Source organism: Fusarium vanettenii (assembly GCF_000151355.1).
Source record: "Fusarium vanettenii 77-13-4 chromosome 11 genomic scaffold NECHAsca_36_chr11_2_0, whole genome shotgun sequence".
NCBI classification, from domain to species: Eukaryota; Fungi; Ascomycota; class Sordariomycetes; order Hypocreales; family Nectriaceae; genus Fusarium; species Fusarium vanettenii.
The window spans coordinates 370246-394410 of NW_003315850.1; the positions used below are offsets into that span (position 1 = coordinate 370246).

General features: G+C 50.7%; 10 protein-coding genes across 10 annotated transcripts; 6 read left to right on the forward strand and 4 right to left on the reverse strand.

Moving 5' to 3' along the window:
* Nucleotides 1–674: 674 nt before the first annotated feature.
* NECHADRAFT_51835 (uncharacterized protein) lies at nt 675–2746 on the reverse strand (the record flags this gene model as incomplete). The annotated part of the gene is made up of 4 exons (XM_003042404.1): nt 675–789; nt 839–1844; nt 1907–2269; nt 2335–2746. The coding sequence occupies 4 exons, from the start codon at nt 2744–2746 to the stop codon at nt 675–677; spliced, it is 1896 nt and encodes a 631-aa protein (XP_003042450.1).
* Nucleotides 2747–3694: 948 nt separating this feature from the next.
* On the reverse strand, nt 3695–5161 carry NECHADRAFT_97245 (uncharacterized protein; the record flags this gene model as incomplete). Its single annotated transcript, XM_003042405.1, has 3 exons — nt 3695–4635; nt 4693–5010; nt 5089–5161. The coding sequence occupies 3 exons, from the start codon at nt 5159–5161 to the stop codon at nt 3695–3697; spliced, it is 1332 nt and encodes a 443-aa protein (XP_003042451.1).
* Nucleotides 5162–5629: 468 nt separating this feature from the next.
* On the forward strand, nt 5630–7274 carry NECHADRAFT_51829 (uncharacterized protein; the record flags this gene model as incomplete). Its single annotated transcript, XM_003042312.1, has 2 exons — nt 5630–6958; nt 7014–7274. The coding sequence occupies 2 exons, from the start codon at nt 5630–5632 to the stop codon at nt 7272–7274; spliced, it is 1590 nt and encodes a 529-aa protein (XP_003042358.1).
* Nucleotides 7275–7496: 222 nt separating this feature from the next.
* Nucleotides 7497–10529, reverse strand: NECHADRAFT_86575 (uncharacterized protein; the record flags this gene model as incomplete). The annotated part of the gene is made up of 2 exons (XM_003042406.1): nt 7497–8214; nt 8254–10529. The coding sequence occupies 2 exons, from the start codon at nt 10527–10529 to the stop codon at nt 7497–7499; spliced, it is 2994 nt and encodes a 997-aa protein (XP_003042452.1).
* Nucleotides 10530–10861: 332 nt separating this feature from the next.
* On the forward strand, nt 10862–12717 carry NECHADRAFT_86576 (uncharacterized protein; the record flags this gene model as incomplete). The annotated part of the gene is made up of 3 exons (XM_003042313.1): nt 10862–11092; nt 11147–11732; nt 11792–12717. The coding sequence occupies 3 exons, from the start codon at nt 10862–10864 to the stop codon at nt 12715–12717; spliced, it is 1743 nt and encodes a 580-aa protein (XP_003042359.1).
* A 687-nt stretch (nt 12718–13404) lies between these two features.
* NECHADRAFT_97247 (uncharacterized protein) lies at nt 13405–14440 on the forward strand (the record flags this gene model as incomplete). Its single annotated transcript, XM_003042314.1, has 4 exons — nt 13405–13419; nt 13470–13619; nt 13675–14246; nt 14296–14440. The coding sequence occupies 4 exons, from the start codon at nt 13405–13407 to the stop codon at nt 14438–14440; spliced, it is 882 nt and encodes a 293-aa protein (XP_003042360.1).
* Nucleotides 14441–15042: 602 nt separating this feature from the next.
* Nucleotides 15043–16030, forward strand: NECHADRAFT_51927 (uncharacterized protein; the record flags this gene model as incomplete). Its single annotated transcript, XM_003042315.1, has 4 exons — nt 15043–15214; nt 15266–15502; nt 15556–15858; nt 15909–16030. 4 exons carry the CDS (start codon nt 15043–15045, stop codon nt 16028–16030), a joined length of 834 nt encoding a protein of 277 aa, XP_003042361.1.
* A 530-nt stretch (nt 16031–16560) lies between these two features.
* NECHADRAFT_86579 (uncharacterized protein) lies at nt 16561–19296 on the forward strand (the record flags this gene model as incomplete). The annotated part of the gene is made up of 5 exons (XM_003042316.1): nt 16561–16695; nt 16748–16795; nt 16857–17823; nt 17878–18545; nt 18589–19296. 5 exons carry the CDS (start codon nt 16561–16563, stop codon nt 19294–19296), a joined length of 2526 nt encoding a protein of 841 aa, XP_003042362.1.
* A 152-nt stretch (nt 19297–19448) lies between these two features.
* NECHADRAFT_97249 (uncharacterized protein) lies at nt 19449–20875 on the reverse strand (the record flags this gene model as incomplete). The annotated part of the gene is made up of 6 exons (XM_003042407.1): nt 19449–19514; nt 19596–19989; nt 20038–20417; nt 20465–20535; nt 20586–20642; nt 20695–20875. 6 exons carry the CDS (start codon nt 20873–20875, stop codon nt 19449–19451), a joined length of 1149 nt encoding a protein of 382 aa, XP_003042453.1.
* Nucleotides 20876–23083: 2208 nt separating this feature from the next.
* Nucleotides 23084–23997, forward strand: NECHADRAFT_97250 (uncharacterized protein; the record flags this gene model as incomplete). Its single annotated transcript, XM_003042317.1, has 3 exons — nt 23084–23378; nt 23427–23718; nt 23769–23997. 3 exons carry the CDS (start codon nt 23084–23086, stop codon nt 23995–23997), a joined length of 816 nt encoding a protein of 271 aa, XP_003042363.1.
* Nucleotides 23998–24165: the final 168 nt, after the last annotated feature.

Here is a 24165-nt window from a genome sequence, read left to right on the forward strand (position 1 = left end):
TCTTTACCTGCCTATTTGAGGTCTTTGTAAGACTTGAATGTTGATATTCTGTGGGGAAATGTCTGGGCATACGTTTGGATGTAAGCATCGCCACACTCCCAAGAAAGGTATGTCTCAGCGCCTGTGTCCTCATTCGTTGTTACCTCTCTGCACAGCGTTGAAAACGAGGCTTGGTGAAACTTCACAGGTGGATTAAAGATGATGACGATGAGGAAAACTGGGCCTCCTGGCCTAGATGAGAAGGTGATAATTGAAGTTCAATACGAGGCTCGGAAGAGGAGCAAGTGTGTTGGAAGTAAAGTTTAGAATTTCTTCATTGCATTGTGTACCTTCCTATGAAGGAAAGTGAATAGCTTCCAAGACGCATATAAGCTTATTTCGATCTTTCCGCTTAGAGAGTTGTGGAGAAGCGACCAGACCGAGCCACGCACTCTCTTGTACTGACGTAGGAGGTATGCTGATTACAATTGACTCATACTTGTGACAAAAGAAAGGCCAAAGGCCTTGGGATATTGCCATGTGGGGAGCAATGTGCTCAGTTCTCTTGCCTTTGTCTCTATCTTGCAACTGTCTCCTGAAATAGAAAAGTGGAGGGAGCGGCTTGAGCTCAGTCACGATGACAGAATAATCATCATTATAGATAAGGACTTGGCAAGCACCTCCCCGGAGTAGAGTTACTGAGCGCCCTGCCCCCTGTCAAGGCCTGGACCCGCAAGAATGCCAACATCTCGCTTGAAGCGCTGCAGCCATTCGTCATTATCAGCCGCTGTTTGGTTCCATGCATCGTCACTGGCATCATGTTAGTGGGGGAAGAGTTGCATTGGTTGGGCTTATGTACCTCTCAAATAAGATCCACCGAGCTTGATGCTGAATCTCGGCGTCTGATGGTACGTGTTGATTTGGGTTGTTGGGCGACATGGTAGCCATAACGAAGCGAGTCAGCTCCTGCGCTAGACGACGGTAGCAGTTGGAGTCGTTCATGAAGAAAGTCTTTCTCATCATGTCTTCAAAGGCCCCCGGGCTCCTTCTTGACCGAACTCTAGAGTCGAGCCCCTCTGACTGTTGTGGCTGAGCCCCTAGCACGGTTGTCCGAGCACGAGGAGCCGAAGCTACTCTTGGTGTGTCTCTGAGGCTTCTGCTGTGAGCAGGCCTCAAGGTACTGGCCCTAGTTGAACCATCTCTGGTGTGGTAATCTTCGGCATTGATTTGGGTACCTTCCAGCCCCCAATGTCGGGAGAGAGGACCATCGGAATGTTGAGTCCTTTGAAGATGAGCACGATGACGAAAGTCGACCAACCATTCGGCCGAAGACATGACAAGCCTGATGAGCCAGTCCGCAATGAAATCGTAGTGCGGTATAGGTAGCTCTTGAACATTACCGATAATGTAGCAGCATTCTTCTTGTAGCTCGTCATCTGTCATGTGTATGCCGAGTAAATCCTTAGTTTGGATAAACTCTTTGAGTTGCATCTCAAGCGGACATTGTTCAAACAAGTTGTCCTTGCCGTTGATCTTCAAGGCACAAAGCCTGTTTTCAGCCCCATGTCGGATAGGCGCAAATTGAGCTTCCTTGGCAATTTCCTGGTCTCCCATGAGGAGGTCTCGTAGCCAAGAAGACTCGGTCGAGATGCCTCGCCGGGATGATGCTTCTGAGGCGAAGATGACACGACAAGCCTCGAGCCGCATCTCCTCATCGGTAGGCAGATCTCCTATTTCTTCCTTGTAGTTGACTATGAAGTAGGCGAGTTCCAACGTGATGAGTTCGTAGGCACTCCGCGGGGAGTCAGCTGGAGCGCTGGTTGCTGTAAAAGGAAAAGTAGATGTTCGTTCCATCTCAATCAAGTCTAAGTGAGATAAGAGTTAGAAATCGGCTCCATCAAGTCCAAGGAACTAGAGTAGTGCTTACATGGCGGGATGGAGCTCTCTAGCATGTCGAGGATAGATGCTTCAAAGCCCCAGTCGCCTTTCCAATCAGCCATAGTGCTTCCGTTCTTAAAGTGTTCTGCTAGATGATCGACCCTGGCTGGCCAGCTATTCATAATTATCCCGCAGAAACCACATCGGGATCGGATTTCTGATGTCGTGACCTTCCAGCCTTTCATAGACCAATCAATAAACTGAGCGTTGTGAACGAGCTTGAGATGCTGATTTATGTGGTCCTTCCGATAGAAAGACTTGTCTTCGACCGGTCTTACTTTACATGCTGTGTGGTTGTGAGTTTCAAGGTGACCGTCATCTGGGTCAAACATCCCGCAAAAGACACAGTAGACTTGATTTGTCCTCGGGTTAGCCGCTCGTGATCCTTGCGGCGTACACTGTTTCTTCTGGGAGGACTGTCCCAGCTGGAAGCCACGGCCCTAGCAATAGCAGTGACAGATGCGGGCTCATTCTCGGGCGGCGAGTCTACCCAGCGCTGCAGCTGGTTTGTATTGCTATCGACAGCTGGTGTTCCAGGCCGACGGCTGATATCGATAGGGCCAGTTTGTGTGTTATCGGTATGGGAGAATGGGTTCCTTTGGGGTTGTGCTCTGCGTTTGCGACGAGTATTAGTGAACCAGTTGGAAACCTGAGTCTTGGTGAGACCCGTTTGACGCTGGAGGAGTTCCTTTTCTTGTTCGGCTGGGTAAGGGTAGCGGCTATGAAGAGCCAACCATCTTTTGAGAATCTGGAGAGCTTCTTTGGAGAAGCGGTGTCCAGTCTTTGATGGAAGTGTGCTATGTCGATAATTTTGTCCAGTGATGGCCATGGAGTTAGCCATGGGTCCTCTATGAGAATCCTGAGACAGCATGGTGCTCATCGGTCCAACAGGGTCATAGTGGGAAGGCCCGGACTCTTGGTTTATTGTGGATGAGATAGACGGATCGAGAGTAAGTGAAGGGGGGTCTGCATGTGCACCAGCAGCTTGAGAGAAGTTAGGTTCAGAGAAAAAAGTTGAAAATTCCGCGTATGAACCATCTGTGCATGAAGAATCATCCAGAACACGTTGCTCGTCGAAGTTCGCCAAGCCATCGAGGCTGATGTCGTTGAGATCGACATCGGGAGGTAGCAACTCATCGCTGTGGATATTGGCTAAAATAGTATCGATGTCAGGGGTGATAGTGATCTCATTGGGCTCGTGAGGCTGAGAAGAAGACCCGGGTTCCTTCTCTACCTGCCAATGGGGAAGCCCATCCATCGCGTCGTAAAGGGGCTTGTGTATGGGCGAGAATGTAGCGCCAGTAGCCGATATCTTAATGCGTCAAACGAAACCGGCAGGGTAAGAAGACACCACGTCTTCCAGTTTGCACAGAATGAGCAGAGAGAAAGAAATGACTCCAAGATCAGTCGTGATCTTGGTTGAATCGCGTGCCTATGACTTGATTGGCTACGCCCTGTGTGTTGAACAAATGTGGGTCACGTCGGTAGTGGGGATCTGATGGAAGAGAACTTCTTTCTAGGCGCGCATCTCTATTTAACTATTTACTATTAAAGATTGGATGTATAGTAATTGAGACTATGGGATACATAGATTTGAACTATACCCATGTTTGGGTGTCGATAGAGCCCCAAGGTTGGCAACAGCATAGACGCTTGGTCAGTCTTGGCGTGTTGTTCTCGCGGAAGCCTTCCTTGTTGAGAGGAAAATCCACTTTATCATAGGTAGACGAAATCAGGCTGTATTTGTCTCAGAAGTAAGTGTCTCTCCAAAGGCCAGTTAGAACTTCGCCTGTGGTAGCCAACCAACTGTCATGACTCGTGCTATAAAGTAGCAAATCAAAGCGACCAAGTAGGAACAGCCGGAAAATAGGATTAGAGACATCCACCCAGTAGATTCATCTCTAATCCCTAGCAGGGCACCCGCAATAGGAACACTAATAAGAGTTCCGAAACTGGCAATCATGGTAGCCGTCGTAAAGTATCGGCCGTAGTGCCTTGATTCGCAAAATTGTCCGAGGCAAACTGGGATGAGGCTGAGGTTGCTTCCACTTGCCGCTCCAAATGTCACAGAAAAGAAAATGAGAACTGCTCTTGAGCCGTTGCATGGTAGCCATATACCAAGCACCGTCACCACACAAAGTGCGATGGTGACAATGATTACATTGAACCGACCAAACTTGTCAGCCAGAAGGCCTGGCAGGAAGCGACCTACGACGGAGCCCGCGTTGAGAAAGGAAAGGAAGAGGAAGCTGTCTGAAGTCGGTATGCCGTGAGCTGTTCCGTATGAAATGATGTACGTCAGGGGTACGAAGAGGCCGATTTCCATGAAGAAATATCCCACCGTAGCCAAGCCTAGACGGGGGTCACGGAAAATACCGAAATCTGGCCAGATGGACCGGGTTTTGACTTGATCTCTACTGCTCATCCGGACTGACGGGCGACTCTGGATGAAAATGTTGGCCGGGACGGCAAGGCCAAGCATAATGAAGCCCAGGATTCGACAACTCCAGGCAAAGCCGACACCGTTTGGACCCAGAAGATGTCGAAGCAGGAGAGGAAACAAGGTTCCTCCGATGCCACCAGCGGTGGATGCGACGCCTGTTGCAAGCCCTCTTCTAGCGTGGAAGAAATGAGCAATTGCACCGTACGCAGGTGCGTTTAGGAGGGCTCCTCCAAGACCACCAAGTACTGAGTACGTCATAATGATCTGATAGTAAGCTAGAGTATCTTGATTAGAGCTGGGAAAGCCGACCGACAAATATATATAAGACTTACTCCTCGAGAGGCTTAATAGCATCAGACCAAGCACAATGAGGGTACATCCTGCGGCCACCAGAACTCTCGGCCCGAACCGATCAAAGACTGGGCCTACTTGTACGCCAACTAGGAATACCAGAAACAGATACAGACTGAAAATCCAGCCTATCTGTGAGTGGCTGTAGTCCAGAAGCTGATGTGTCTTGAAGTATGACTCAAAGACAGCGCTCGTGTTGATGAGGCCGTAGATGCAGACCATAGAACACCAGGAGCCAAAGACGACAAGCCAGGCGGTCAACCCACCTTCGGGGAAGGTGTCCGACGCATCGTCGGCGACTTGGTCGTGATCTCGATCGTGGGATGGGGGAATGTCGCCGTTGGCAGTGGCATCATTTTCAAGAGCCTTGGGTAAACTGACTTGTCGAGTGGGAGTAGGATGGTACTTTAGGCAGCTGTCCTCTGCATGATGATTTGGTGACAATGGCATGTGCAAGCCTAAGAACCGGCCAAGGTCGTCGAGATAAAAACAAAAGCTAGATTTTCGTCTGGAAGTAAAGTCTCAAGGTGGACAGGTATTAATCTTACGATCTGTGTTGCGCCGCCAATCGGAGAACTCGACCCACGTATACACCCAAGGCGTAGACTACGCGAACACTACACAAAGGCGTACACCGGAGTGTAGAACGCATACAGGGCGTACATTGAGGCTTTCAATGCGCTAAGGCGTACATAACACTAGGGCGTCTATGTATGACACTATTGTAGCCCAATGTCATTGTGGCGACGCTATTTACAGCACCCTTGTGCATGTGCCGAGTTACCAGGATTCGTTGTTGATAATCTTACTTAGATTCTCATAGGTAGTCAAAGAGACAATCCTAGGAGTCCTCTTATCACACAGCTACTTGCATCAATACTCTTCTGCCTCTCTATCACTTCCTCTCCGTCTTCCACAATGGCACCCCCAACTGCAACAGCGTCAATCGTTGCCCCAGAGCGCCCACTGGACATTGAAGATATCAAAAGTCGACGAAAGATCCTCGACAAATCGCAGTGGGGACCTGCTGCCCCAGCCAAGAGCGAAACGTTCAGAATCCGCGAACACGGCCACAAGCCCAAGGCTAAGAGATGGGATCACGTCCTGAGCAAGGAGTCCGCCGAGCGCGTGGTCAACTCTCTCAAGTATGCGGCCGGTTTTCTCGGTGTGCCTGGCATGATATCCCTTGGTGGAGGACTACCATCTAGCGAGTACTTTCCTTGGGATGAGCTTCACTTCAAAGTGCCCCCAGCTGGTCAGTTTTCCGAGAAGGACATGCACGAGCATGGTGTTTTGCTCAAGGCAGGCAAACATGACCAAGCCACGGGGGAATCCGACTTTGATATCGCCACGGCGTTCAATTACGGTCAAGGACATGGCTCTGCGCAGCTCTTGCGCTGGATCACTGAACACACCGAGTTGGTTCACGACCCTCCGTACTCGGATTGGGCGTGCACCATGACTCTTGGCTCCACCTCGAGTCTGGACTTTGCCTTTCGCATGCTCACTCAACCTGGTGACTACATCGTCTCGGAAGAATACACCTTCTCGACGGCTGTTGAGTCTGGCACGCCCATGGGCATCAAGGTTGCGGGTGTCAAGATGGATCAAGAAGGCTTGCTTCCGGAGAGTCTCGACGACATCTTGACAAACTGGAACCCGGAGAAGCATGGCGGAGCTCAGAAGCCGCGTGTTTTATACACGGTACCAACTGGTCAGAACCCCACGGGTGCGACTCAGGGTGTTCAACGAAGGAAAGACATCTACGCCGTGGCTCAGAAGCACAACCTATACATCATCGAAGACGAACCATACTATTTCCTTCAGATGCAACCGTACGCAGGTCAAGGCGCGCCTGCTCTCCCCCCTCCCGCAACCCGCACCGAGTTCCTGGATAGCCTGTTGCCGAGATACCTAAGTATGGATGTGGACGGTCGAGTCATGCGCATGGATTCTTTCTCCAAGGTCCTCGCTCCAGGATCTAGATGCGGTTGGATCACGGCTAGCGAGCAGATGGTTGATCGGTATAGTAGGCACTCGGAAGTGGGCACGCAAGGCCCTAGTGGCGTGTCACAGCTCATGCTGTTCAAGCTGCTGGATGAACACTGGGGCCACGGTGTGTACCTGGACTGGTTGGTGCATCTACGGATGGGCTACACCCAGCGAAGAGACGTCATTTTGGACGCCTGTGAGAAATGGCTGCCCAAGGAGGTGGTCAGCTGGAAGCCGCCAGTAGCAGGCATGTTTGTAAGTGATCATCGAAATCTGTGTATGAACTGAATAGCTGACCGGGCACCAAAAGCATTGGCTCCAGATTGATTGGAAGAAACATCCAAGCGCCTCCTCCAAGAGTATCACAGAGATCGAGCATGAGATCTTCATGACTAGCATCGAACACCGTGCGCTGGTGATTAAGGGCAGCTTCTTCTACGCCAACAAGGCTGAGGAACATGATACACTCTTCTTCCGGACCACGTATGCTGCTGCACCATCGGATAAGATTCATGAGGCTATACGGCGATTTGGAGATGCAGTGCGGGAAAGTTTTGGGCTTGAACAGTGAAAGGTTGCTGAAGAGGCAACTGGCTCTCTCGGCCTCAGAGGATGCTCTATGCTTGATTGCATCATTCTTAGCCGCATAGAGATTCATGGGTATCATTAACTTTAAGACTTTTCTAAACACAAACCTCAGCTATCGACACGGACCCTTTTGCGTTCCAGGTCCCGTTTCTCACTGTCCTGCTTTACCAACATCCTAGCTTCTATTGATCATATCTCCTTATCATCACTGCATCTTTGGCGACTCGATGTACACGAGGATGAGCATCGAAACACACCACACAATCATTCCCACAGCAACCCAACCAAAAGTGATCCACATGGCAAAAGCTATAGCCGCCAAGATGGCTACTAAAGCTAAGGCAAAAATCCCACCAGCGAGGACCTTGCCAGCCATGCGAAGGAAGGCCAATATCTTGTCCATAACCCCTGGCGTGCGTAGGAACGTTGTGAATGTCCGGATGCGCCACGGCTCCCCGATTTCCTTCAACACGTCCTTGGTGTCGGGCTCCTTTTCCCACTCAGACGAGAACCAGTTGCTGTCATAGTACGGGAACCGGTTCTCCAGATCCTGCTCGAACTGGCGGCGCTTGTTCTGGCTCGATCCTACGCGCATGCACGAGAGCAGATCGACATGGCATGAGTTGTGGTTTTGGAGGAATCCGACCTTGACTTGACGTATATCTAAAGGGCTGATCTCGGGTCGAATCAAAGTGACGGACTGCGTAAACATGTCTTCAAAGAATTCCAATCCAGTACCTGCGTGTCGTTTCCAGCCGGACGGTAGTGTAGCGCTGCCATCTTGGTACCTTGGAAGCATTGGTTCTCTCTCGGTTGCTGCCATCGAGGATTCTGAGTTGAAGAGGTCTCTCTTTTGCGCCATGCACCGCGCAAGTGCTTGCATGGCCGGATGGTTGTGGTCTTTGGCCAGGTCTCTTTTGGCTCTTTTGCCAAAATACGCAAAGGTAGATTCAGAAACATACCCTTCCTTGTAGGCTCTGCCGAGCCGGTGGATAATCTCTTTCATTACAGTGGGTATCGTTGCTGGTCGACATGATCTCAAATAACGTGAAAAAACGGTTCCTGAATGCCGGCTGGCTTCGATGTGTATGTCGCGCAGCTGGCCTGCTTGAGTCGATGCCTCTCTTTCGACATGGGCACCGAACTGAAGCAGAAGCAGGAACCGGTCGAGTCTCATAGACTCGTCCAATCTCCCTGGCAAAAGAATGCTCTCCCACGTTGAAAAGTCCCCATCCAGTGCCCTAACTTCGGCACTCCCGATCGGACCTGTGCAGAGCCATGCAAGAGTATCAGTGTCAACTGGAGGGTAAGCTCTCAATGCTGCCCTAACAAAGTTTTTTGCACATGCATCGGTACAAAATTCCCACCATTCGAGCTTGACGCGGCTTCGAAATCGGGCTAAGTAGTACAAGCCTCGGCAAGTGTACCCCTGCCAATTGCTTCTCTGGCCCTCACGAAGTAGCCTAGACATATAAGAGGGCAGATATATTGTATTCTTGTGACGCCTCTCGGTGGAAAACAAAGTGGTGCTGAGGCAGTTGTCATCCGAGCTCAAGGCCACCCGGGAGGCTGGACCGCGCCCGCCGTCGTCGGGAAGGTCGCCTAGAGTAGTGGCTATATGCCTGAATGGGTCTGACCTACAGTGATCTGCACGGTCGTCACACCACAAGGGACACTCCTTGCACCACCAGGGACACTCCTTGCACCACCAGGGACACTCCTTATAGCCTGCTTTCATTTCTAACGTCAGGTGCGGCCACAGTTGCCTGGTATCAACAGCGTGGTAGTCAGGAGGTGTGATATCGATAGCGGGTGTGCAGTCTGAATCATCTGATTCAGCAGATTGTGTATCTTGCCCATAGTCAAGATATAGGTATGTCCATGGCTTTAGGCTACGATCTGCTGGATCGACCATGGTATTTTCAAGCAAGGCAGAGACCTGATCAAGGAGTCGCTGCTTGTATGGAGAGAGAGGAAGCAACATGTGTGTCAGTCTGTCGCTAAGCTCCTTTAGGTCGGATAGAGCGTCGTCTAGCTCTGGGCGGGCCTGTGGGTGTTTGCCTCTTAGGCAAAACGAGCTCCAAACAAGAAGGCCGTAGACATAGAGGTCGCATTTCTGCAAGCTTTCAAATCCCCCGAGGGCTGCAAGCTCATAGCCGGAAGGCAGCCAGTACGGTGTTCCAAGGTATTCCTCCTTCTGCACATTCGGGATAGTGGCGTCGTCTTGTTGGTTGGTTGTCTTGTCCTGGCCAACCGCACATCCAAAATCACACAGCTTCGCAGTCCAAGTGCCACCATTGTTGAAAATGAGGACATTCTCTGGCTTCAAGTCGCCATGTGTGAAATGATTCTCATGGAGGCTTTGCAGACCGTGGCCGATGTCGATGCACAAGAGCCGAACCAACTCATACGGATCAGGCTCCAGGCCTGACCAGCGCTGGAGGGAGGTCCAGCACATCTGTAGCCGCCAAGACCACCATGATGGCTGTGGCTCGGCCTTTCTAGCTAGGAATGGTCCAGCTAGGCCTTCCTCTGCTCGCGCATCGTCGCTCCGTTGGGGCTCTGGGAAGAGACGTTCTAGAAACTCGGCGAGGTCCATCTCTGCTCGCTCAAAGACGAGTAGTGGGAGCTGCAGACCGCCACAGCACGGGCTTGCAGGATCCTCAATGGTGTCGAGACAGAGACCCCAGCCGACCAATTTGACAATATTGGGATGGTCTCTGAACAGGCCCGGGGAGAGAGCGAGGACTTCACACTCGGCAGCCCGGAAGCGTGACGACAGATTGTCGTTGCAGAAGCGAGTGTCAGCGCGCCCGCCCCTCATCCTGATATACTGTTTAATAGCAATTTGTTTGACTGGCCAGATCTTGCGGATACGCTTGTCAGCCCTCTGATATAGTCTCGCGACTCCATCGTCCAGACCACGGACGTTGCCCTGACCACCTTGCCCAAGCTGATGTGAGAACTCGTTCTTCAGACGGAAAAGCTGCGGTCCGGGGATACCGCTCTCTTGTAGTGTGTTGATCAGACGGTTGAGAGTGGCGACATGATTTCCTCCGGTTTCCTGGCGAATTCTCGTGTGTCGTGTACTTGCGTTCTTGACCAATGCTGAAGACTTTGACGATTCCCCCGCATTGGCTGCGAACAATCCTTTCCGCCTGCCGGTTCGTTGATCCGTGGCCGGGCGGCGGCGCTGGCCCTCGAGAGGATGACAGCTCAGATCGAATCCGACAAGCATCACGGGATTGGATTGAGCATAGCTTGGATGTTGGGCCAGGCGGGATGGAGGAGCAAAGAATTGGGCAGCGATTGTCGAGTGATGATCTGACAGCTGGGGCGGGGTTGGCAAAACACCAGCCGCTGCCCTTTTCCGACTCTGGATAGGTAAGCATGAGATAATGCGTGGCATTGCATGCCAAGCAGCTTGGGTGCGCCACTCAGCGCAAGCCGCTTGGTTGGTTGAGGGCTGTGGCCCGCCGAGAGTCGCTGCCTGACAGCGGCCAGTTTTCAAGACCAGGCTCTGGCATTGTTCATCTTCCAACGACGTCGAATTACCTCAAGACCAGGAGGATGGACCCGGCCAGCCTCACATTCGGCGTCATCGCCATCTTCAAAGACACGTATCTCACCGCTAAGTTCATCAAGAACACCATCAAGACCATCAAGATCTACAACGATGAGCAGTCACACATGGTGACGCATTTCACCGTTCAGATTTACCGGCTCAAAAATCTCTCGAGGCTGTTCCGGGCTGCTGACGGTAATAGCGTCGACATGACGCTATTGGAGAATGTTCCCGATGTGCGCTAGATACCTACATCATGTGCTGTGCTGAACTATGCTGAACGATACTAGGAGTACCTAAATCTGGTGCGCAGCGTCCTCGGACAGCTCCAACAGGTTCTGGCTGAGTACGCCAAGCTTGCTGCCACACTAGACGAGGACTACAAGAGATTCTCCCCCCTCAGTCCGCATTTCAAGTTTGACCCAGTCAAGGACTCGTTCAAGATTGACGATGCCAGCAACATTGAGAAGGTTGAGGAGTCAGCGGATGGCGAGGACGGCAAGAACGACACTTCGGTTCCCGTCAAATCGAAGTGGTGGCAATTCCGTGGTTTTGGATTAGGCAACTCCAAAGGAGCAAAGTCTCCCAAGAAGCTGACGTCGCTGAAAAACTTCCAACCAGGATTTCAGTGGGTGTTCACAAAAGGTGAGTTGGAGCAGACGCTGAAGAAGTTTGAGGAATGGAACCAGGACCTTGAATATCTGATTGCGCCGCTGCTCGACGGCTTTGGCTTCTATCGCAACGCGGATCTCCGGGAGCGGCTCCGCCCTGACGGCGATGGGATGGCAGAGGTGAACCTCTTCCAAGGCCACGTCGACCTGAACAAGCTTGCTGCCGACCCAAGCGGCAAGTCGGGAGACGCCGGGGCTTCCAAAGGTAAATAGGCATCACACTATGAACCCTGGTATAAGTCCCGCTATCTAACTTGGAGCCAGAAAACTTCATTTCGTGCCTGGAGGCCGAGGCCAAGGCTGCCCAGCCTAGAATTCTCGTCGAGTTCAAAAAGACGGCTGACAAGAGCGACACCCGCCTTGACAACATGGCCAGACCAGTCAAGGAGCTATACGGCCCACAACTGGCGCGACTCCTTCACACGGCCGGCAATTATTCTTTCAGAACGCTGCCCCTCAACTCATACTCTTGGGACGCCAAAGAGGCCCAGTATATGTTTCTGTTCGACTACCCACTCGACACGTCGGATCTCAAGCCAAAGAGCCTAAACGACTTCATGTTGTCCAGCAACAACGAGCCATACTACAAATTGGAACTCAAACAACGCTTCCATGTGGCACAGACGATCGCTCGCGCCATTGGCGCGTTCCACTCAGATGGGTGGCTACACAAGAGCATCCGCTCCCATGCCATCAAGTTCTTCTTCCTTGAAGACGGTGGAAAATGCGACTTTGCGAACCCTTACCTGACCGACTTTGAGTTCTCACGACCCGTTGCCGGTATGACACGCCTTGCACCGGGTGTCGTCGATATCGACCACGAGGTGTACCGACACCCGGACCGTCATGGGTCACCAAGCACGAACTTCAACATGACGCACGACATTTACTCGCTGGGCGTGGTGCTACTTGAGATCGGGCTGTGGCAGACAGCAAGAGAAATTTATGACGATATAGTCAAGTATGAGTTGGGTGGTGATGCGGGCAAAGTCACGGCGCTGACGATTAAGAACGCCTTCTTACAGGATGCGAAGGAGAGACTGGCGCATCGGATGGGGTCAGCGTATCAGGAGGCAGTGGTTGCGTGTCTGGACGATGATTGGGAGTCGTGGGTGGGGAGTCGTGACTTTGCAAACGAGTTTCAGACAAGGGTCGTACAGAAGGTCGACATCAGGGCCTTCATTGGATGACTGTGGGTGGCATAGAGAGTATATGACAGCGTATATTTATGCATAGATAACCAGAGACAAAGGAACACACAGAGAATGAACTAGTTAGTATCCCCAGTTGCTGTCAGGGATCATAAGACTACCTATCGGTCGTGTACCTTACTACAGGCTACGCTTTGGAATCCACCTTCTGGTTTAGCGGAACGTAACTGATATGATTCGTGCATTCAGCAGAGGCCTAGATCTTATCAAAAATTCAACATAATAATGCTTTGCTCTTAAAGCGTAAGCTTTGAGTATCGTGGCAAAAGCTCCTTAAGAAACCTAGTCAGCAATAAAGCGGCACCTTAGTCCCCGAGCCATTTCACCGACAGGTCCCAAGATGTGAGCCTAATTGTTGTGCAACTACACGTGCATGCTCTACGCCCTTTCGGTTACGAGCATGATTGATCGCCCTGCATGTTCGCGGTGAGAGCGCCCTTGAGTAGAAGGCGCCTTAATGTAGGCATATAAGGTGGCCCGCCCTAGTGTACGCCCTTATGTAGTGTGTCCATAAAGCGCGCCCTTGTGTAATCTCATGGCAAATGTACTTAACACATAGGTGCATAAAGAAAGATACTCATTGCAGTATTGTTATGGCTAACAGAGGCTTTTTAACCCTACTTTGAATCGAGTGACCCATATTAGTCTGTTGAGCTTACAATCAACATGTCTACCTTTTCGGTGAGCCTGTACATCCCACTACCGATGAGCATAGTTGTAACGGAAGCCAGCGATTGATCAGATTCCTTGCTAAGGCCGGGAAAGCTTACTACGGCGATGCCATCCTTCCTTCTGGCGTAACGGATGTCGGCAAGGCTGTCAAAGCCCGCGTTCTCAGTGGTAACCCCTGGAGCAAGCATGAAGTTACCAATCAAGTGGCAGTGAGTGTCCGTATATCACCACAGTATTGTGTGATTATTCATTTGCTACTTTTAGGACGTTCAATCTATTCTCTGCCCTCTTGCTCGCGAAGACGTTCGGACCGTCCGGTGCCTGGGTCTGAACTATGAGCAACATGCTCGCGAAACTGGGACACCAATCCCCAAATACCCGGTCTTATTTTTCAGGCCTCTGACATCTCTCAACGGTCCCTTTGATACTATTCCCCTTCCACCTATTGCACAACAAGCCGAAGGTGTAGACTATGAATGTGAACTGGTTGTCGTCATTGGAAAGGAAGCCAGAGAAGTACCCGAATCTCAGGCACTAGAATACGTTGCTGGGTATGCCGTTGGGAACGATGTTTCTCATCGCGAATGGCAGCTGCGTCGAGGTGGGACTCAATGGGGTTTCGGAAAAGGGTTTGACGGATGGGCTCCCTTTGGGCCTGGAATTGTCAGCTCGAAACTCATCCAAGATCCGCAGAGCTTGAAGATCTCCACCAAGATTAATGGGCAGACGGTGCAAGAGAGCAACACTGGAGATATGATCTTCAGTGTGGCAAAGATCATTGCCTTTTTGAGCCAGGGCACAGCACTACTACCGGGCGATTTGATCTTTACTGGAACGTGAGTATCAACTCCCTGGGTGAACTTTCGACTTGCTGATCAGCAACAGACCCCAAGGTGTGGGTGAGGTCAGACAGCCCCCCCTGTGGCTGAAAGATGGGGACATGGTTGAAGTCAGTTTAGAAGGTGTAGGAACCTGCGGTAACAAAGTTCAGGCTGTCAAGGGCTACTCGATCGAGAAGGCTAGGCAGTAATGACTTGGAGAGAGTCCGAGTTACGTAAACAGCATCCAACTCATAATGAGATCTTCACATGGTTGGCCCCCCACCTCCATTCACTCGAGCATCACTGAGCATGTCATAATCTGACCGGCTAGGTCCAACTGCCATTTTGACCTTTAACCTTCGTGGGTGGCAGGCTATCCGCCCACCCAGTATCCTTCGGTGAGAGGGATCCACCCAAGACGATTAAAACTGTTACCTCAGCCCAAGCAGCTTACGATGGATGTAAGCGAGGGGCTAGGAATGGCTATCTACTGTTCAGAAGGGATATGAAAAGGCTTGATAAGCTTTTAATAGCAATTGCCATCAATTCCCACAGACTTCTAGGAGGGTCTCTATTGGGTCAGGCCCTCCACATCTGTCAGCGCTAAACATGTCTCCGACTACACGGCAGCAAGGGTCATGTACGGACACTTTTCCTTGGCGATCGGAGACATAGACCAAGCGCCATCAACGTTGGGTTCTGACGAATACTTAATTATGAGATCCTGTCAGTTTTCCATATGATGGTATAGAACACTCGAGCTCAACGATTCATTCACTCCCCGCCAACCTGTACTCATCCTACCCAAACCATGTCGACTGAAGCAGACCCTCAATACCTTCTCAAGGAAAGCAACCGGGAGGTTGAGCGTCTCCAGAAGCAGCATGCATGGTTTCAGCGATGCCTCAATAATCAAATCGTCTTTGCCCCGGTAAACCTGAACAAACAGGGACTGAGGGTTCTAGATGTTGGCTGTGCCGATGGTGAGACGAGCTTGTAAAGGGATATCATAAAGCAAGCTAACAATTAACCAGGAATCCTCCTTCGTGATCTCCAGAAGCAAGTTGCTCCTTCTGCTCAGTTGGTGGGAGTAGATATAATGAATAGTTTTATGCCCTCTTCTCCCCAAGGCAACATCAGCTATGAGGTCTACGACGTATGCGAGCCGCCTTCAGGTGAGCTTGAGGGAGCTTTTGACTTTACTCATGTCCGATACGTCTTGCCCGGATGTGCCAAGGTTGGCTATGAACAAGCTGTTTCTAACCTTGCGGGTAAGGACCAAGATCTATTATCAATAAATTCACAAGTCTAATCAGTTATGCAGCTACTCTCGCACCTGGAGGCTGGCTTCAAGTGCAAGAAATGGACTTGGACTACAATCGTTCCGAAGTCGGCCAAGCAACCAACGACGCCAACCAGGTTTTCTCTGGCATCTTCGACAAGATCGGCCTTGGTGCTAGATTCCCGAGTAAACTTGACAAGGCATTCGAAGCTGCTGGTCTGGTAAACGTGTCGATCCAGAACGTCGATTTGCCCATGGGTAAGCGGCTGGGAGATGACAAGGCTGCTCAGGACTCTTGGGAGCCGTTTGCCATTACGATTCCGAGTGTCGTTGAAACTGCCAAGTGTAAGCTCATATCATAAAGGAATTTTCATTCAATTTCTAACAGATTGCAGCGCTAGGTGCCGATATTCCCAATTCTGTCTACGATAACCTCGCAGAGAGATTTGAAAAGGAAGTCAAAGAGCAGGGCTCACTTTGGAGGTCATTCATCATTATTGGAAAAAAGCCTGAATAGCCGACAATTACTCATCTTCATGGGGATTCGATTGACAATTGGAGTTGGCAAGTCGGGCCGATGTCTTTGAGATGCCATTCTTTGTCGGGCTAGGGGCGGCCGCCGTCTGGCTTAGAACAGCTATCGCCGACAAATGCACATATTGATAACATTCAACGTCCGATTTTCAACCGCTGCTAGACACAGAATACCACAAGCATCTAACTGACGGTGAAACCTGCGTTGTCTCTATTATAGCGAAGCAAAATTGCCATTCACCTCGCCAGCAAAAGCCTGGTCAACCGAGGACTCCGCCATGTCAATTATCGTGATTCTCCGATCCCTACCTAATTTGGACGTCTAGAGCTGACCGCCTAGCCAAGAGGTCGTAGCGCTTGCTCACCACTGCACGAAGCAAGGGAACAGGGCCGAGTTGCCGACGGTTAAAGCGACCAACTGCATTTAACCGCTGAGGAGTATGAACAACAGCAAACTGCTCTTTCATGTTCGACACTTTGCATCAACCTTTCTCTGGCATCTTCAAAAACATCATGTCTTCTTCAACTCCGTTAGATGTCGAAATTTTGATCAGCCAGCTCACGCTGGATGAGAAGGTTGAGCTTCTTGCTGGTCAGGGCTCTTTTCGAATGACCGGTCTGCCCAGTCATGGCATCCCTGCGCTCATTGTAAGGCTCAACATGTCAGCACAGCGGAATCTTTGACTGATATTTACAGTAGACATCTGACGGCCCTCATGGAATCCGTGGTAAACGATCGTTTACTCGGGTAAGTGCCAAGTTATGCCCTTTACAGGCCGCGGCCTTGGAATGTGTTACTAATGGCTCAGCTTCCGAGCCCTATGCTCCCTTCCGCCACGGCAATGGGTGCGACATTCAACGCAGCGTTGCTTTACAGAGTCGGAAGACTTCTGGGTGATGAAGCCAAGGCTAGAGGTGTCGACGTTCTTCTGGCCCCTACCATCTGTCTCCAGCGCTCCCCACTAATTGGTCGTGGTTTTGAAGCCTTTGGAGAAGACCCTTTTCTCAGTGGCATCCTGGGTTCGCGATACATCACCGGTGTTCAAGAACGCGGCGTCGCAACCAGTGTCAAACACTATGCTGCTCACGATCAATCTGACAATAGCATTGAAGACAACGTATGTATGACTCAACGCACCTTGCGTGAGGTACACATGTTGCCATTTCAACTGGCTCTCCGAGACTCGGATCCTTGGACGATCATGACTGCGTACAACAAGATCAACGGGATCCATGTCAGCGAGGACCCTCTTCTACTCAAGCAGATCCTAAGAGATGAATGGGGTTTCAAAGGTCTCGTCATGAGCGACTGGTTTGGGACGTACAGCACATCGGAAGCTATCAATGCTGGCTTGGATCTAGAGATGCCAGGCCCCACGGACTGGCGAGGCAAACGCTTGAGCATCGCTGTCAACTGCAGAAAAGTGCCCCAGACGACAGTCGATGAGTCTGTGAGAAACGTGTTGAACTTGATCAACACGGTCAGAGGGGGCGACTCACGCAGTCCCTCTCCTGCTTCCAACACCCCTGAGCAGCGAGCTCTGATTCGACAACTCGTCGCAGAGGGCATTGTTCTGCTTAAGAACAGCCGCCAACAACTGCCCATTAAAAACCCGGACAAGGTGAAATTCGGATTGATTGGAGATCATGTCAAGAACCCTGCACTTTGCGGAGGTGGTAGCGCTGAGGTTGAACCGTATTACTCAGTGACTCCTTACGATGCCATTGTCGAGGTGGTTGGCGTAGATAATGTGTCTTATGCGCCAGGCTGTCACTGTAAGTTTGTGATTATCTGATTTAAACGGCATCCAAAACTGACTGCCCTCATAGCCTTCAGATTCAGTCCTCTTTTGAAGGGCCTCACCACCTCGTCCGGAGCAGGAGGTTGGGATGTAGAGATCTTTGGGGAGAATCCAGATGCTCATCCTGAAACCCCAGCTGTTGTGTCGGTTGTTGCGGAGAAGCAGCTTATCGATGTTCCTGAGAGTCTGCACAAGTCAATTCCAACAAAATACTTTGTCAGGGCCCGTGCTCGTTACACTGCCGAAACATCGGGTCTTTTCCGCCTCGGCTTCAGCACATCTGGAAAAGGCAAGCTTAAGGTCGATGGACAAGAAGTCATTGACCTGTGGACGAGCCAACCCCCCAAAACCGACTCTACTGCCTGCTTCAATCGCCTCTCCATGGAGAGGTTTCACGATATTGAAGTGACCAAAGGACAAATTCTTGACCTTGAGGTTCTCCAGGTTAACGAGAACCTCGCTGGTGGCGTTGGCACAGCTTTGACCTTGACTGGACGAGTGGGAGGCTACGAACTTCTCGACGAGGAGCAGAGTATCAAGGATGCAGCAGAGCTCGCCAGCAAGGTCGACATCCCGATAGTGGTCACAGGTCTGTCCTCGGATTATGAGTATGAAGGGAGCGATCGCAAGAACTTGAGACTTCCTGGACGCGTGGATGAGTTGATCGAAGCGGTGCTGAGTGCCAATAGGAACGCAGTAAGTAGACTCCATTTTTACTCCAATACGCAAACTAATACAGTCCCAGATTATCGTCACCCAGTCCGGTTGTCCCATCGAGATGCCATGGGAGTCACAAGCATCAACACTGCTTCACGCCTGGTTCGGCGGCCAAGAGACCGGCCACGGCCTTGCCGATGTGCTTTTCGGAAAAGTTAACCCCTCAGGCAGGCTTTCCTTGACCTTTCCCAAGTCCATAAAACACACACCGGCCTATCTCACCTTCTCCAAAGCTGACTACGACATCATGTACGGCGAAGGAGTCTTTATCGGTCATCGATACTATGAGATGATTGACAGAGAGCCTCTCTTCTACTTTGGTCACGGCCTCTCATACACCAAGTTCGAATACTCCAACCTTCAGGTCCCTCGTCATTTCGCCTCAGCTGTCGATCACAAGATGCAAATCTCGGTTGACGTCACCAACAAGGGTCCTTTCCCTGGTTCCGAGATTGTCCAGGTTTACATCCATGATCCCGAAAGTTCCGTTCAGCGGCCTATCAGGGAGCTAAAGGCATTCGACAAAGTGTACCTGGATGTGGATGAGACAAAGACTGTTGCGCTTACACTTGACAAGTACTCCTTGTCGTTCTGGTCTCAGGAAGCGTCCAAGTGGAAGGCTGAAGCGGGAGAATACATTGTCATTGTTGCTGCTAGTTCAAATCCGCAGGACGAGATCATGCGAACGAGCTTTGCGTTGTCAGAAACCTTTTACTGGAGTGGCCTGTGAGCAGGCGGTACGAATGGAGGAAGGTGTCAGACCAACCGCTAGCAGACCAGGAAAGGTATGCGCTTGTTCATGACAGTGCACTGCCGACATTATTTGCGAGTGATAATTGATCGTTGACTCTATTAAACGTGATATCTACTCTATGAAATGCTCTACTGTCTTGAGCTGTACTGAATCTCTGTAGTGGAAACGATGTTGATACCCTTGGCTGCGTCCTCCTGAGATTATGAGTGAGTCCGAACCTTGGGATTATAAGAAGAAGAAGAAGAAGAAGGGAATGGCTGCCTCGGCGCGGAAACCTGGACAGTATGACCACCATCTTCTGCAGTAGGCCGAGGCCATAGCTTGGCTTCGTCATCATCTCCAATCTTTCTCCCCGACTCGGAGTCATCTCCAGACTCGAGTTCGATGGCATTGGATTGCCTACGGCTGAGCTGTCGTCTGCTCCTAATGACATGCGATCCCTTTGTTGTGTTGTGCGAAGGACCACCGTAGCTGGCGCCGAGGGAGCTGAATATTCCAGGGAGGCACTTCTTGAAGAATGGCTTCAATGAGCTGGCGGAAGCGCAGATGATACAGCCAGTGAGCTCTGCGTACATCCAGCACAGTTCATACGCCAGACCCCATGTATAGTTGGGGCTGCTAAAGAGCTTGATGGTGAGAACGCAGTTGTAGATGGCAACAATAATGACACTTAAACAGTTAGCATGGTTCAAAGATGAAGTTCAAGTCTCGACTCACAATCCACCTGTCGTGAACAGAAGCAGCAAAGAGAGCTTCTGACGTCGAGGGATCTGAAGCGGGATGACAATTCTAAGCGGAAGCAGTAAGATGACGAGATCCATGACGACATTGGCAACCGACGCAGCCAAGAAGAAGCCAAACTTGTCAACACACTTGCCCGTAGCCATGGCGACAAGGTCCCATGAGGCCTTGATAGGTTGGCAGCCAAAGAGACTGATCATAGCGTAAACGACAGCGTATGTGACGAAGAGGCCAGCAAGGACTTGAACTATCCTGCGGAAGGTTCGTTCAGGGCAGAGACGGAGGTAAAAGAAGAGCAATGAGATCTTTGCCAGATCTGAAGAGAGCATGTAGAAGATGTTGACGGGGATAGTCCACTAAGGTTTGTTAACAACTGGCGATGATAGTGTATGTGAGGACGTACCTTGAGCAAGATCTGGTACTTGGCCTGTGACACCTGCCAGAAGTTGACAGCACACCCACCTTGGGCAACCACTACACATGGTTAGTACTCCATCACTAAGTCGATGTGTTCCAATACTTACTCCCCATGGTGCAGGCATAGAACATCCAACACGAGAACAAGGCTGCGCCAGTGAGGTCTATCTCGAAGTCAGTAATGATAACCACATTTAACAATGAGATGTAACCCACAATCATCCAGGCGCAACGCATTATTCATGATACCAACTCGTGTATAGATTCGCAGCCCATAAATGACCGACCCGAAAGCGAACAGGACGGCGCCGATGACCACCTGGGCCGGCGCCATGGATCCAGCAGCCCACCTGTCCTCACCCTCAGGCGGAGGCATCATGTAGACGGTGTCGGACATTGTGTAGAACGCTCAAATCGGGTTTTTCGGACTCGTATTGTCGTGGATGAGGTTCGTTGGGCTTCCAGGCCTCGTTTTTCAACGTTTCGCTTCACCGGACAAACATTTTCAAAGATTGCCTGCTTCCTTCTAATAAGGATTCAGCTGGGCAGGATCTGCACGTAGATGTCTCTTTTCACACTCTGTGAAAAGACAGGTCAGGAGCTTTCTTTACTTTTGGTTCCTCACTCCACCTTGACCCAGTGTCAAGGATGTTCTTACATCTACAAGACATTTCCCGACGCAGGCACAAGGTCTTGGGAGTAAACCAGGTTCCGCAGCAGCTTCGCCACCTTGACATAATCACCCAATTTTTTCTTCAACTGCCGGGAGATGAGTAGCTTTGTTGCTCTCTAGGCAACATTGAAGGGGGATGTAACCTCGGGTTCTCCAGGCCCAACGGCAGTTATTTCATCTCGAGTGTTGCAGTTGTTTTTTCTTTTTGTGTAGTGTGAAATGTTGGTGCTGACCAACGGCCACGTAGGATGGGGAAATCCACGGTGGCTAGGCTGTGGAAACCAAATGGAGAGCTGAGACTCGTTACCCTCTTGGCTGCAACGGTTTTCAGGGGCTATTGCTTGGCACGTCAAAGCAGATCTCTTCCTTTGGCCATCTTGAAGAATCATGTTTTCTTTTGCCATGACAAATGGCTTACCAGTTGCATGACTGCGGTCCACATTAACAGGGGTACAAGCATGAGGAAGGATTCCTATTGTGTTCAGAGACATCACCAGCAGCATGGTTTGCCCCTTGCAGCCATTCCAACGAGATGGGATTCCTTTCGTCTGGAGATACTCTTTTCAGAGCTGGGCTGTCTCAATGTGAACTGATTTCGGGGAATTCCCCTAGTGACGGTTTGCCGATCTCGCCCGAATCGTGTGTCGAGCAGGGTATGCGAGTCTTGTCCACAATAAGCAGGGGCTAGCACGGGAATATGTGGACGTATTCATTGGTCTACTACCGAGCGAGCTTCGCCAACAAGTTTCAGTCATAAATCTGATAGCTCCTCGCAAACAGGCTCCAGCAGGTCTTCCAAAAGGATAGCTTTGCGAGACGATCATCACTTCATAACTGACCGATTCGCAACATTACTGTCTAATACGAGGTTGGGGCATGACCATTCCGCCTATGCTTGTTCTCGACCACTGTCATTCACGATATGTCACTTTTTCCTTTTGGTGAATTTCTTTGTGCCTTGTTGTTTAGCGCTCTTGTCGCAACACATTTATTCGCTGGACTTGCGACCCATTTCTTATGAGGGTCTTTTGCCCTTCAACCGAGAATTTTTCTTAAAAAGAAAGCGGGAAATGGGTATCTGACGTTGTGTGAAAAGCAAACACTCTTATCCATGCCAAGATGTCCCCACAACGGAGTCATTTACAGGCTTCAACTGGCTGGAAGCGTTCCGTTATCAGCGCAAATCCCGAGACAATCACGGTTCGGACCGACCGGAGGGGGAAAACCGTTGCCTCCCGCAAGCGCTAATGTCAGTATCAAGCCATGAGCTCGTGGGTTTTTACTTTAAAACAAAGAAACGTTGCGAGCATGCAACTTGGAACCAACATAATATGTACTGCAATAAGCCCAGCGTTGGTCGACAATCTTTTTTCTCTTCCGAGCAGTCACATGGATCATTAAACATCGCTGCACCTTTCCCTGCTACGTCCTTTTTGCACTCCGCAGAAATGCGACTTGACAATTTTTACCGGTGGATATTTCATAAACCCGAGATCATGACCCGAGACCAAGGCAGAATCTCCTGGCCAAGATTTGGTGAAACGATCTTCTCTGCAGGTCCATTAAGCGATGGAACGCGACACGATGATCTTGACCAGCGTCGTGGATTCGCTCCGAGGGAAGAGTAAACCCGCGATTCGTGGTGGGCCCTCGCCCAGAGAGGGCATTAGTCAAGATGGCAAGGATCCGACTCCTCATACTGGGTCCCCAAGCATGGAGTTTGCGTTACTTGGTAGCTGGACCATGTGAAATGTGAGGGTATCATCCGGTGTTTAGATTCCCCTGAATCCCCATGGCACCACAATGTTGATCAAGGGAGCAACCATTCGTCCGTGCCGCAAAACGTGGATATAAATCTATCACAAAGTCCCTAGCACTCTATGCATCATCTCAGACACACATTCCCAACTCTAAACTCACCCACTTCTCAAAATGGCAGAACAGTATCCTTTCAAGGACAAGGTCATCGCCGTGACTGGCGCTAGCCGGGGAACTGGCCTGGCCCTCACCCGCTATCTTCTTATTCGGGGTGCCAAGGTTTCCATGGCCGCGACGTCGGAGGCGAACTTGAACAAGGCTGTTGCTGAGATTAAGAGGGATATCCCTGATGTTGAGGACAGGGTCATCAGTTTCCCTGTGAACGTCACCAACCCCACGGACGTGGAGAACTGGATCAACGCGACGGTTGAGAAATGGGGAGAGTTGGATGGTGCTGCCAATGTGGCGGGTGAGTTGCTTGCTGTGTATGGCCGATCTACTTCTGACGGTTGAAAAGCGAGGATGAACAAGAGTATTCATCCTATTGAGGACCTCGATCTTGAGGAGCTCAAGGAGATGCTAGACGTCAACGTTATTGGTACCTTCAACAGTATCAAGTACGAGATGAAGAACATGAAGCCAGGCGGCAGCATCGTCAACTGTGGCAGCCAGCAGGTCAAGTACGCCTCTGGAAACATGGGAGCGTACGCAGCCTCCAAGAACGCCATCCGCGGCCTGAGCCAGGTTGCCGCGTACGAGGGTGGAGCCAAGTACCCCAAGAACCCGATCCGAGTTAACCTCCTTTGCCCGTACGTACCTTGCATCCCTCGTTCGTTTAGGTTGCTGACCGTTGTATCAGGGGATGTATCGATACGGACATGATCCGCCAACCTCTCCACCTTCCTAACGGTGGTGGAACATGGACCATGACCGAGGGTGATCATCTTACGTCGATCATTAAGCGTTACTCCAAGCCAGAAGAGATTGCAGCCACGATCGCCTTCCTACTTGGTGATGAGAGCAAGTTTGTGACGAAACAGGAATGGTATGTGGATGGTGGGTGGATGGAGGCAAACTACGTGGCATGATCAAGGCATCCGCGGTAATAGATATTTAATCATACTCTTTAAACGACGTATCGCTTGCAGGATTTCATTTTGGCAAGACTGAGGGGGTTGAGATAAACTCTAGTGCATGAATGTCCACCCGGGAGAGCAACGCGGCCCGAATCAAGTCGTTAGGGCTGACTCCTTACA